At 37.2% G+C, this 14,129-nt stretch overlaps 1 protein-coding gene across 4 annotated transcripts in view; it reads left to right on the forward strand.

Moving 5' to 3' along the window:
- BTBD9 (BTB domain containing 9) overlaps nt 1-14,129 on the forward strand; it is a 144,360-nt gene that overhangs the window by 75,479 nt on the left and 54,752 nt on the right. For all 4 annotated transcript variants that reach the window (XR_003252489.1, XM_026059838.1, XM_026059839.1 and 1 more), the window contains exon 8: nt 6,291-6,400. Coding sequence is in view for 3 of the 4 variants with exons in the window: in XM_026059838.1 (XP_025915623.1) it covers nt 6,291-6,400 (110 nt within the window). In the remaining variant the exon portion in view is untranslated. The remainder of the gene's footprint in view (nt 1-6,290; nt 6,401-14,129) is intronic.

Here is a 14,129-nt window from a genome sequence, read left to right on the forward strand (position 1 = left end):
GGCACTTGCACAACAGAACGCTATTATGAAAAGAGTAGTAATGACAAAAATAATTGTCTTAACATAGGCACAAAGCTTTTGAAATAATTGACATAAAATGTCACATGTCTTAAAATTGCACTGTCTTGATTTGGGGGGGGGGGGTAGGTTTTGGTGGGTTTCACTTTATTATTTTTTGGTAGCAATTTCCATAAGTAGCTTCTGGCCAAAAATTTGTTCATGACACTTCAACTTTTCGCTGCCGAGTTGGGCATTTAAAAATTGTCTAGCTCTGAAGAATTTACTAAAGAAGAGTTTCCTCTGTTGTTTGATTATTGCAGTGCGTAACAGGTTTATATGCCTGACTTCTGGGTCATTTCGTGCTGTTGTTTGTTGTAAGTGAAAATTTATATAACAAGTGTTGGTAGGGATGTGCTGAATGCTATGCGCATAAAATCTTTATTTGTGAACTATGAGTGCTATGTATGCACTTTGTGTGCATGAAATTTGTGCAGGTATACACACAAAAAATCCCTCTCAGATATAATCTGGCAGCGGCTGTACTCCTGTGTCAGGTTTTATTTTGTAATGCTTTTATATGCAGCTGTATATAAATTCTGCAGCTCTTACATGCAACTGTTCCTAACAGAGGTTTTTGTGCAATGACTGACAGATAAAATCCCTTGTTGGTAGCTGCCCTTGAATTGTGCATAGGTTTGCCATCCATGACTTAAGCCTTGAAAAATTGAGCTTTATGAATTTAATAAATAGATTTTTTTTTTTTTTTGGTAAGTAGTCATTGAAGTTACTATGTATGTAGTTGTAACAGATTGGCAAAGCGTGGAAATGAAAAGTTAAGCCAAGTAATAAAATTCTTACACCTTTGTGGTTACAGAGGGGTTTTGACTCTTGAAAAAGTCTATCATAATAATAATAATAATAAAAAAGTATTACTCGTAACTTGTCGCAGTTCTTCCATGCAAAAAAAGGCCTGGGGAGCATTGCTGCGTTACGTGGGAAAAGGGCTTGGCTGATATTCTGCTAGTTTAAAATAGGGCATTAGTTGTGATGTTTTAGTGGTTTTGCTCCTACAAGCATAAAATCTCCACTGTTAAAGAATTTAAGTTGATATTTCCTAAAACTCAGATATTTGCTGTTGACGCCTTTATCTGTAAATCACTGGGTAGTACAATGGTTTTAATAAAGCAAGATTTGCTTAATAACAAAAGGTTGTATCTTAAAACAAGGAAACCAACAAAGCCATCCTTGCTTCACATCTAAACAACTTGAATATTAATACTAAATGCTTTATCATAAATGTTTAAATAAGGCAAACTTGGCATAAGATAATGAATTACCCCACATTTCAGCATTTCAAAACTATTTGCCCAGCAAATTATACATTAAGCCAGCAATATTTTGCATCTATTTTCTAGCCATATTCAAATAACAGCAATTGGGTTTTCCATTTGTATAAAATAGACTTTAAGAGATTTTTCTTGACTTCATGCAGGAAAAACTGTCTCCTGTCAAAAGACAGAAAGCCTTTTCACTTTTTTTTAGTTTAATTCTTTATTATTGTTTTTTAAGGTATGATACATGCACTGCTTTTGCACATGATTTAATTCTGGCAAGTTTTTTTCTTCCTCCTTGCCTTTTTTATTCTTCTGCCATGACTATTGATTCAGCTGGTCAAGTCTGAGGGATTGTGCATTTGACTGAGCTGTCAGTAAATGTGGTTTAGATGGCTGTGAATGGCACTGTTCCCTTTTTCACTAAAAGACGAACAGAATATCTTCTAATGCCCTTGTGTGCTGAGCTGTAACTCATACATCACTGTGGTGATAACCAGAATATGAATGGTCATGGTTTCCAAGTGGTTATAGAATACATGAAGTAAGTAGTGCTAGCACTGACGTCTCTCATAAAATGCTCCATGAATGGAAAAGAAAGTGCAAAGTTCTTAAGAGCAAGTTTTGTACCTATTGTATGTAGCTCTTTATTTTAGTTCCCTTTTGCTGTTCTGGGTGGCACTGGTAGTAAGTTAGTTGGGATATCGATGCAAATATCCGTTAATTTCCTTTACCTCTCTTTACTCTAGTCTTCTGTCTCAATATCCTTAAAGGATTAGAGTCTATACTTAATGTATTCCAGAGTTTGTCTATATTTTACTGGTGCTGTTGTAAGAAGAATTAAAAATAATCAAAGAGTATGTACATTTTTATGCTTTGGCACGTATGTCCCAGGTACTTTTCTGATGCAGCCAACTGAGCTGCGATATTAGGAGTTCTCCAGGGTATCCACAGTTGAATCAGTGGTATCCCCACCAGCAGCTGTTACCTGAATTAAATGTGTCAGCTGTACAAACGGAAACAGCAGAAGTAAAACATAATGTAGTCGTTTAGGAATATAATATGAATATTTGTAGCCACAACAGAGTGTCCAAGTAATAGTTTCACATATAGGTGAAGAATTGCTCTGTGGGAAACATGGGGGAGTAAACGAGGACATTGCAATGTGGCTGCCTAATTAATCAATCCAGACAGTTCATTCAAATTTTAATAGTTTAAGATTCTGCCAAGTTCCAGTAGAACTCGCTGTTCCCCTCTAATTGAAGAAAATAATTTTCTCGTTGGTGCAAATAAAATAAATACTGAGAAGGAATAGTACAGATTTATCTGCTCTTCCTGTCACGGGAATCTCTGGGCCAAGTGTAGCATAACCAGCTGTGACTGAAGAAGTCTGTGACATGTGGATGAAACTCCTACAGTGCTTAAATACTGTCTGTACCCATTATTCCCCAAAAGGACCAGAAACCAAAATAAAATGTCTTCTGAAGGGGCAAAGTTCTCATGCTACAGGCCTGTTTGCATGCCAGTAAGTACTTTTAGGACCCCCTTCTCCCCAAAGTGATCAAGGCTTTCTTTTTTCTTTTTTAAAGCATGACATGGTGCTCTTTTTGTCGTCCCCCCCCCCCCCCCAATCTACCAGTTGCCTATAAAGTCAGTTGGCAGAGGAGTTAGTCTAGCCCTTGAATTGTAGTTCTTCTACTCTCACATGACAGAAAGATTTATAGAAAATTTTGTGCTGTATAAAGCTGCTGCCTTCCTGACAGGAAGGTGAACAGTTCCTTACATCACTGGTAAAACTGCCTGTAGTGGTTTTAGTGCGTGTCCTCCTCGTTTTTGTCCGTTACGCCTCTTTCTCAGTGAACAATACAGTTCAAATTCACGGTTTGGCATTAGTTTTGGTTATGCAGTTAACTCTTCATCTTTCCTGTGTCTCAGACCAAGTCAGGTTTGCCCAAGCTTACATCCCCCCCCGAACAAAGTACTCTAAAGCTTCTGGCTTGTTGAGGGTTTGGGCTTTCTGTTGCTCTTTCCCCTCCACGTTGTGGTAATCAAATCTTAGAATTCAGCATGCACAAGGTAGGCTGCTCGGGGCTCTTCGATAACAACATGCTTGCCAAATACGAGAACTTGTAGAATAGTGACTCTGTGTGGCTGTCTAAGATAATTAATGAACTCATTTGTGTTTATTTAATTGCCATAAAAGATACTTGTCTTAGATGTCACCTATTAAAAATATTGTCCTTAGTTTGTTTCCTCATGTTTTTTCTAATTCAGAGGACTGCAAGAACTACAAGCATGTAATATGGGAAGTGGGAGATAACCACTCATATTAAAGATGAACAGAGATAAAGATTATTTTTTAAACAATAAAGATTTTTTTTTCTCGGTGCTTGAACAGGTGAAAGGTAATTATAAAGCAATGCAAAGTTTGACCTTTACTCTTAAGTATCACAAAGAATCAAGATTAAATCAAATGTTTTATTATGCAGTTAAAAGGTTTAGTTTATTACTATATGGGTTGATTTGTTGTTCATAGCATACAGTGGATACAGAAAATGGAGAAGTTTCTCATCCCAGCACATCCAATCCCACAACTTGTCATTTTTGTATTCCCATAGTTGCATGCAAAATATCAGCATTGACAGGAAGAAAATATTAAGTTAACCAAACTTCATTTATTTTCTTGCAGGCTCTATTTTTTTGTATAAATATATAAATACAAGCAAATGTTAAAAGACAGTTAAGCTTGCTAAGTCAGACTCCGAAAGATAAGGGACTGCTGACATTGTTCACTCCTGCAGTCTTGATCGAGTATCCTTTGAACTCATGATGATGCCTTGTGATACAGTCACTTCACAGCAACAGCCAGGGCAGGGGGGAGAACGGGGAGCGCATTCAGCCTTTACTTTCTTTAGTGTATAGGGTGTGAAATATGCTTCCCGAAGGAGGAATGGTTAGATACTTCTCTGTGATTCACTGAGTGGCCTCCAACCTGCATGTAATACGGCAGTAGAGAATGCTCTGTTGTGGCCTATGTCTTTGTGGGTAGGGACCTTTCTTGCAGGTTTGAAGACCCATTAAAAAGAGGAGTTGAATTTGAATCTATTTCTGGACAACTCCTTTAAAAAAAGGATTATTGTATAAAGAGGAATTATCAGCACCAGTATCCCTTGGAAAAAGGTCCCAGCTTTGAAGTCTAAAGTTGATGGAAGCGTCGCCCTACCCTGCATGGAGGAAAGGATAGATTTTTTCAAACATACGTCTGGCCTACGCGCTTTCTTCCAGGTTTGCTTTGCTGTAGACCTTTGCACGGAGAGCCCGCTCACCATGCTCGTCTCTGTCGATGTTACCTCACTATGTACTCGACCCAGATCCCAGTGGGGGAACCAGCAGGCTCTTAGGTATTACGCTGCGTGCTTCTTAGGTGTTTATGCCTTAGGCCTGTTAACAACCTCAAAAGATCTTGCGCATTGATTCACTGCTAGGCAGAACTGAAAAGCAGTATCATGTTAGTATAGCTACATCTTTTCTAATGAGCTATTGTTCCTATTGATTTAAACAACAAACAAACACACTGTCGTGTTTTTCCATTAAAATTTATGGTATCAAGTACAGCTTTAGTTTTGGTTGATACTGTCAACCAATGTGAATAACCTGATCAAAATGCAGAATTTCTGCATTTTGTCACATTGTAGATTAACTTACAGTGAGGTTGTATATCCTGTGCGAACACCCTGAGTGTTTCTTTAAATGGTATTTTCACAGGAATATACAAACACCCAAGTTCCCGTGAGGGATGCTTTAACTACCGCTTTAAGTGAGTTTTCTCCGTTGTGATTGCACCTGTTGAAAAGAGGGATTAGACAGTTTTGCCACTGAGTTAGATAGCGCTCAAGTTCTGCAGAATCTGTTCTTGTTTCTGTTAGGGGAATGTGATAACTGGAATGGACATAAGATACCCTAAAAACATATATTTGACTTGTTTAGTGTGAAAGAATGCAAAACTTGTCTTGTCATATTAACATAAAAGTTCTTTTCAACTCTTATGTAGTGTAATTTTGTTCAGCTGTATATTGTTTAGCTTTATTGAGACAGTGTACAATATCCCATTTAGGATTTTCCAAAATATATAGTAAAAACTGTCAGATGCCTTCAGAAAATGAGGGGAGCAGACTGAGTCAAGGTTAATGACTGTTTATTAGAGGGTGAAGCCTCCAAGGTAATATAAAGGGTGAATAGTTCTCAGTGTTCAAGAGTGGCTTTATTTGATTTTGCATTAGAGTTTAAAAGTTCAAGCTGTACAACCAGGAAGGAAACCTACAGGTAGCTTTGTTTAGCAACATTTGACTTTTAAGATACTTTTTTTTTTTTTTTGGTAATTAATAAAAGATACAGCAACAAAGTCAGACATCTTGTACATCCAGTGTTAGTATTTTAATGTGGAATTAGAAACAGGGTCATATTAAAAGAAAAACAGTTTACAGCTTCTGCAGGGAAGACATTGATTTATTGGGTTTTGTATTGGGTGTATGAAATCTTTAATAGTGGTGGGAAGTAGCTGGTAATGAGGTGGGGTTTTTTTTCTTTAAGGCCTCCATAGCTACAAGTAGATTCAGGAAGCTATTTGCAACTTCCAGATGTTTTTGTATTATGAGCACGCATGTGCACTAACAGTCCATTTCTGAGCTGGAGGGTCCCTCATTTGGGTTTTCTCATCAAGTTAAAGTCTTGAAAGATTATGATAAATTTCACAGCTCTTAAGCTTACTGTTTTTCTCTCAAACTCTACTGGAGCCAGCATCCTGAACAGATGCAAGTTTTGCTGTGATATTTGTATTTTTTTTTAATACAGTTACTCAGTTCTTACAGCTCTGTACAATACAGTCCCACTGAATCATTTATACTTTGGTGTGTGGAATTTTGTCATACTTAACTTGTGCTACTTATCTTTTTTCCATAGATATATCCGAATTGTTGGGACCCACAACACAGTGAACAAAGTTTTCCATATTGTGGCATTTGAATGCATGTTTACCAACAAAACCTTTACTCTTGAGAAAGGTCTGATAGGTAAGAGATATAACCCTTTTCCTTTTACATCTCTGAATTGCTGCAAACAGTTCTGCTTTTAAGACTGGCCACCACTGCATTAGAATCTCAAATTATAGCAAATCTTGCTGTACTTCTGCTTCTACACAGGATCTCTGACTTGAGTTAAATGATACTGTAAGCTTAGTTAGCTGGCTTGTCCTTGTGGCTTCTTTGAAATTCTAGTTCTGTAGATAAATTAAATGATGATACAGGAGTGCTAAAGTTCAAATTAAATTAACTTCTGATGACAAAGACACTGGTAATTTAGTCACTCTGTGTTGCTAATCAGATTTTTATTTTATTTTATTTTATTTTATTTTTTGCGTTTTATAGTACGGTTGCTTTTACCTCCAGCTGGATTAGTCTGAATTTTGCAGCTGGGATAGAGTAACTGGCGCTATTTATTGCGGTGAAGATGGATCTGGGCATTTATGGCCTCTTACACAGCCTAGTTTCAGTTGCTGAAAGTAAACTGTAGTGTGTTGATTTTCCCCCAAAGAGTTACTGACAAATTTAGCTGTGGAGGAACATTACATTGGCTACCCTTATTCTCACAACACCACATTCATAGAGCTCTGTTATTTCTGGTGCCCCAGCTAGCTTGTATAGAACTGGTTTATGTACCTCTACGTGATACTGCATTATTCAAGGTAGAAATCCCAAACAGACCAACAGTACTGAATCATAAACTATGTCAAAGTAAGATTTAATATGGATTTCTTAATAATCCAGTTAGGATGATCTCTGTCCTTTCTTCAGTTAAGCTCACAAGAGAGACGTCCTGAAATTCATTGGGAAAATAATTTTGTGCATCTTTAGTAGTTGTCTAGGTCCAGACTTAAATTTTAATTTTTAAGTCTGCACCTAAGATAGATGAAAGGTAAAACAATTTTAAAAACAAGCTACAGTCAGAGGGAAGATTTTTAGCAAGACACATTCCTTTTAAGCTTCTTCTATGAAAACAACAATACCTGGCTGTGAAAAACTAGCCCAAATTCCTTCAGCCCTTTCCCCATGCATTATACAAAGAAATCACACTGATATACTTAATCTCTGGGCTTTGCTGTGGAATTTCATGATGTCTTTTTAGCATCATGGAATAAATAAATTGACTAACAAATCACACTTTACATTACTGATTTTTGTATCATATGGCCCCAAAGTGTACAAGATGTCTCATAATGCAAATAGAAAGTTTTCTCTCTGTTCCAAGAAGTTTGCAAGTAGTATTGCAGTTGTTATTGACAAGAAAGTACAATAAACCGTAAGGAAGAACTGTGTTTAAAGAAAACTTCAGTAAGATAATTAGTAGAGAAACAAAATATTCAAAGTTTGAAGAAACCTTTGAGGTAAATTTCATATTTAGCACGTCCAGCTACAAATTTATAAAAACTTCATACAAAATCGCAGTTACTCTAGGCAGATAAGTGATGCATATATATGCATTTGATTCACGATGATCAGTTTTGTTTAGTAAATATTCAATTTAGGGCCCAAATAAGACATTTGTTTTCCATTTGTTTGGATTAAATAGTTCAAAGTTTGTTTTGTCATAACAATAGGCAGGGTAGTGAGTCCATGTACACTAGTAAAAGTGTATGTACATCATAATTGACTTGTCTTTTAGAAACTCAATGAAATTTTGTTTTTTTAGTGAGCTTTCTGGCGAGATGAACTGTTCAATCTGTTTTAACATTTCATGTCAGTGGGTTCCAAATTAAAATAATTTCTTTCCAATTAATCTTGGAGGTGGAGACTTCATGTGACTTTACTAAAATTTATCAGTTTGTGGAAATTATTTTTGGTCTAGTTGTGGAGTTATATCTGTACGTTGTTGGAACAACAGGAATAAACTACCTTTTTTCAGTATCAGTGGTATATTATAAATACTTAGACCATTTAGGCTATGATTATTAGAACCAGGTCAGTGTATTGCTTGATCTCTTGTCCACATACCTGTGGATTCCATGATCAAATTTCTGTTGATTTAACTGTATGGTACTTTTTGGTATCTTTGCCAACATGCGCCACAGGTATATCACCTGCTGTTTCATATTTCAGTGCTCCCTGCCGCTTGTGCATCTATCTATTAAAGGTATTTGTAGGCATACCTCCCATATGTTTCCACTTTCAGCTGGCACCCTTCCAGGAAAGGCTCCCATCCCTAACAGAAGAATGATCTTTGCCTCCCAGCATTACAGACATCATTTTCACTTAACTTTATTTTTTCTTTCATATATTAGCAGCAGAGATGAGAATGTGCTACCAGCCTTGCAAATGGTAATGTAGATGCATGCAAAGTCCCATTACAGAGAAAACTGTTCGCTGTTGAGAACAGATTACCCTCCTAAGTTACAAGCAGAGCTGGATGTGCAGTGTTTGTAATGGACTGCATTATTAGCTACTTGTGACATTCAAAGGTGCAGAGAAACTAATGACTAGTGAGAAAACTAATGACTAGTGGCAGAGTATTGTGTTGCAAATCTGGGAATATTAGCAGTGGAAAGAGCATTCCAACCCAGTAAAGGATGAAAATGACAGTGTTTGTGAAAATATGTGTTAGGTTCACCGCTTTACTAGGTAAAGCTCACTGAGCTCTGAGGAGAGATCAATACAGTGTTTGAAAGGGCATTTGTTGGCTTGCACCATTCTGTGGTCAGTTGGTTCTGGATTGCAAAATCAGCATTCGGCAAACTGTTGTAGGACACTGTATATGCTGTTTAGAATCGTTTTGGCTCTCATTAGCTTCACATAACACACATGCTGAGGTTGTAGCTCTCTTCACTCCTGGGGCTCCTCCGACAGTATGGGAGCCTGTTCACAGAACATATTTCTCATGCCTGGGCCTTGTCAAGCTCCTGTGTCTGCATATTTTGGAGCAGCAATCCTAGACAGTGGTACAAAGCATCATGGATGTTTTGTAGGGCAGAAGCAGTAATATCTCTACTGGTCTGATGTAGCCAGTGATGCTGGTGTTTTCCACTTCTGCTCAGGCATATTCCCATCACTTGGTCAGTACAGCCATGAAGTTGAGCATTTCAAAATAACTGTGATACCCTTGATTGTTGGCAACCTTTTCTATCCTATATAACCTGAAGTCATCCACTAGGAGCCTCAGTCAGCACTAGGATGCCTTCATTTGCTGTCTGAGCAGCTGTCAAATAGCAATGCAATGTATGGTTAGCCACCTGAAAACAAGATTTAGGGCTATGTCTGTCAGAATTCAGGTTTGCTAGTGTTCCTTAGTGGGATCCATGTGTCAGTCATTCCCTGTAGGTTGCTGGCAAGAACAGGCAGAAGGACATAGCAAAAGGCTAGGTGTAAAAAGCTTAAATGACACCTGCAGTTTGCTGCAGTATTTCTTCCTATTCATGAGGGATGCTCTGGCAGACTGTTGGATTAAATCACTGACCACCACTTGATATGCTGTGACATTGTACATTTGATGTTTTTAAAGCAGTAAACCATTACTGCATGCATTGCTTTCTTTCTAGAGCCGCTGATTACCAATGGCCATAGTCACTTTGTGTCCCTTTTTCTTGAGAGAACAAGCCTATAGCTGTTTATTTCGCTCAAAAAATCATTCTGAGTACTCTGGTCTTGAGAGGAGCTCTGTACCAACTCATAACATGCTTCTTGCATTTCCATATTATAGAATATATCATGGGACTCTGAGAAACCTGCAAAGCTCTTTGATAAGGGATATGAAGATATGTGTAGAAATGGACATTAGAGCCCAGGTAGTCTCTAGGGGTACTGAATTGTACACATTAGTAGATTTTGTGTGGAGAGAGCACAGCACATAGTGCTGTTCTTTGAGTTCCCTGTAATGGTCCTTGCATGCGTGCTTTCCTCTAGAATCCAAGGAAATCCACTGCTTCCACCAAAACCCATTGGGAGTCATGGTAAATAGGGTTTGTACTACATAATAGTAAGCATTCAATGTCAATCATGGTAGTCACTGATCTGCAGTGATCAGTGGAACCATACTGTTATTCAGTATGGATGAATCAAGCTGTTGTATATGTAAGTCTCTTGAAGTGATCTACAACAAGCAAAGAGAGGTCTGTTGAGCTTCTTGATATTGAAGGGATGGGAGTCAATACAATTAGTAGATTAAAAGAGTAAGAATTCAGTGAGTGGCTAATTGGAAGAGAGTGTATGTGGACCAACTTCTGATTGTAAGTGAGGCAGCAACAGTTGGATGCATGATATTGCAGAATTTATGGCGAGAAAGGGATGAATGAAAAGATTTTGGGGCTGCTTTAGGGCAGTCCAGGTATGAAATGGTACAGGGGCTCTATGGCTGCTCCACTAGAATTTAAGGCTATCAGCATCACCCCTTCAAAAGTATTCTTAGAAACTTTGATACAGCAAAATGACCTTGTATTCATTTAGAGCTGGTGTTACATAGCTGCAATAGTTAATGTAAAGTAGTACATTGTCTGGCTCCCTTGATCAAGCAAACTGTTCCAGTTCCACTTCTGTGAAAGCTCTGTGACTGTCAATAGGGTAGTTGGCACAGATTTATCTTACTGCTCTAATGAAGACTTTGAATGTCTCTTTCTCCAGTGACGGGATAGTGTAGAGGGTACTGGAAAGCAGCTAGAAAACTTCCACACAGTATATGAAAGTGCTGTAATTGCTTTTTGAGTATAAAAGCTTTCATTCTCAACCCTTGAAAAGCAATGTGAGGTAGAATTACTGGGTTCGTTGTTTATGTAGTTTGGTCTAGGCAAGAGCAAACACAGAACTGTTGTTTCTAGAACCTGTTTTATTAAGGAAATGAAATGTTGGTCAGCCGTTGAAGGCCACAAGACCCTTTCAGAAAGACTCTGTGACTCTTAGCTTCTACCAAAACAACATTAAAGATAATATCCAAGGAGTTTGTCATTTGAAATCTCATTCTAAAAAAATCAGGCCACTGAGGTATTTGTTTAGGGATATTTAAGAGTAGTTATTTAATTTTCATTAGATCTATTCCACTTGATCAGAAAGCTGTATATGTAGAGGATAATTTATCAGATATATTATTACTGATATATAGTATCTATGTAATGACTATCACTGTAGGCTGAAGATTAGAAGATGGGTAAACAAGTAATAAAAATGAAGTGTCATTGCATACACTAGATTGATAGCCGCAATTTTATGTTGCTGTGTTTTTACATACTGTACAAAGTTTTCATGACAAACCATTAACTCGACTTACTGCATTTAAAAGTTTATATGGAAGATCATGTGTACAGTTACAGGATACAATACTGCATGCAGTACTGATATAACCTATTGGCAATTGACTAGCAGTTCTGAGCTAAAAGGAGCAGAAAATATTCTTTCTAGCACTGTCTGAAGTTTTAGTGTTGGTTTACAGTTTATTCTGTTAAATGAGGTGGCGTAAATGAATTCAATCATGTGAAGTTATTCCCTAATGCAGGTGTTAGGGTTGAGATGTAATTTTCCTTTTGGCATATTATTGTTTGTCTCTAAATGTGGATGTAAGTTAATAGTTCTACATACCGGAATCACTGGAGTACATAAATATCTCATTTAACATGGACATAAATATTTTTAAAATCTGAAAAGAAAACAACAGTCACTTTTAATGAACTTCACCTTCTGAAATTTTGAATGGTCTTTAGTCTTTAATATTTACTTTGAAGTCCAAAACAAATTAAATAAAAGTTTTCACAAGTGACAGACTTATTTCTTCAGATACAGATCCAAGACCCAGTGTGATACGATGCTTTGTAAAAGCTTCTAATCTGCCCAGTGGGAAGAGGCTACAACAGTGGGCAAGAGGCTTTTTCTGTACAAAGCCTCATTTGAGTTTGTTGTTTGTTTGTTTTTCCCCTTAATATGTAGGGGCCTGTGTCTCTCTTTTACTTCAATGGGGAAGAAAAAATGATAGCCTCACTTAGTCATGTGTTTAAAAAATATATATATATTGTTATCAGTCCTCACGGCTGAGGGATCATCAAAGACTATTTACTGCAAGACAAAGGTTTTGAGTAGCCTGCCATCTTAACTGGAGTCTGGTTAAGGTTATTGGGAATGCAGTTTGGAAGGCTTATATGGAGTTGTGTTTATCTGTGAAGGTCTATCTCAGTCTATGGGACTATCTTTATACTTGTATGTTACACACCAAAGGGGGACCAGTGAATAATGGTTGAAGAGCAGGAGATGGAGATAAGCCATTGCAATGTCCTTGCTCAGCTTCTGGGGAATGCTGTTCAGTACTTATGAATCATTGTGAACTCTCCGTTGTGCACCTTTCAATGCCTTAGGAGAACTTCTTTTTAAAGGGAAAAAAATGAAATGAATAAATAATCATTCACTTGTCTTTTACTCAATGGCAGTTATTTTTTAAAAAAGTCATTAAATGTGGAAAAGAGAGAAACCAGTTGTATAAGTTTCCTAGTCTGTGGTACACTTTGTGAAATACTGCTGTATCTCTCTCCAAGGGAAGCAGCGAGAGGTGCAATTTTCTCGTTCAGTTTAGCACTGAAACTACACAAAGCTGTTGTATTCTGTTTCTCTTCACCTTTTAAAGGTTAGCCTTCTTTCAAACTGTACAAGTTTTCCTAGCAACATACATCAGCTTCGCTGCAAGCATAGCCTTAGGAAATTATGAAAATTTTAAGACTATCCAAGTACCACAGGGATTTTTTTTCCTATTTCTACAGTAAAGAACAGCTACATAGTCAGTTTAGTTTTTCAACAAAGATCTGTTTATGCAGTTCTAGTTCCTCTGCCCCACCACTCCCTGCCAATTCCAGTGCTACAGTAAAGGCTGCTTAATTCCTAAGCTTTTTTGAAACAATTGTTTTTTCTGAAAGTCTGCTTCAGGCATACTAATGTTTAAAGAAACAGCCCTGTAGCTAGCCACTTGGGTGGCAGTGAAAAGTATGCCCAGTTCTAATGACTTGACTAATTTTTGATATGATTTATTGGATCAGAAATCACAAACGCTAGCAGATATCAACTGAAAAGTCATCCGCCTTTGTAGTTATTTTAATCCAGACTGACAGTTGCAGAGAGCATTGATGAATATTAGTGGGATTTTCTTTTTCAGGTCAGTCAAATTCTCATTTCCCCTCTCTTCCAAGTAGCAGTTACCAGTATGTAAGAGTATAAATAAAGTTTCCAGTTTCAGTGTAATGTCTATGCTATAGTTTTATCTTTTACTAGTAGATAACAGTACTGTCTAAATCAGAAGATTTGTCAGACTCATTTTTTTGATAGGCTTATACCATGAGAACAGATAAAAGCAGAAGGTGATTCTGCACATATCCATCTTAGAACAAAAAGTACAGTGTATATATGTATACTTACATGGTTCTAACTCCACAGAAATTAACTTAAACACTAAAACAGTGCAGTGATTTTAGTGCAACACTGTATTTGAGCTTTTTTAAGAAGGAGAGTTTATTAACTTGAGTGCAGTGTATTTCATCTGATACAGAACTAATAAAATGAAAATTTCAAATTATTGTTAAGGAAAAAGGGTGACAATATCCAATACTTTGAAAACAGAAGGTCTTTGCTTTGCCAGGAGTTGTGGAATATGTACCCAAATTCTGCCAGTGAGTTGCTGAGTAAATTAGGAAAAACAGACTTCCATTGCTTCTAAAATCCAGTTTTCTCTTCGATGTCATTACAGGAACTTTTCAAAGGCACAAATATGAGTTTGAATTGTAAAGGTACA

The sequence above is a fragment of the Apteryx rowi genome, unplaced genomic scaffold, assembly GCF_003343035.1.
Source record: "Apteryx rowi isolate R43461 unplaced genomic scaffold, aptRow1 scaffold_160, whole genome shotgun sequence".
Lineage (NCBI taxonomy): Eukaryota > Metazoa > Chordata > Aves > Apterygiformes > Apterygidae > Apteryx > Apteryx rowi.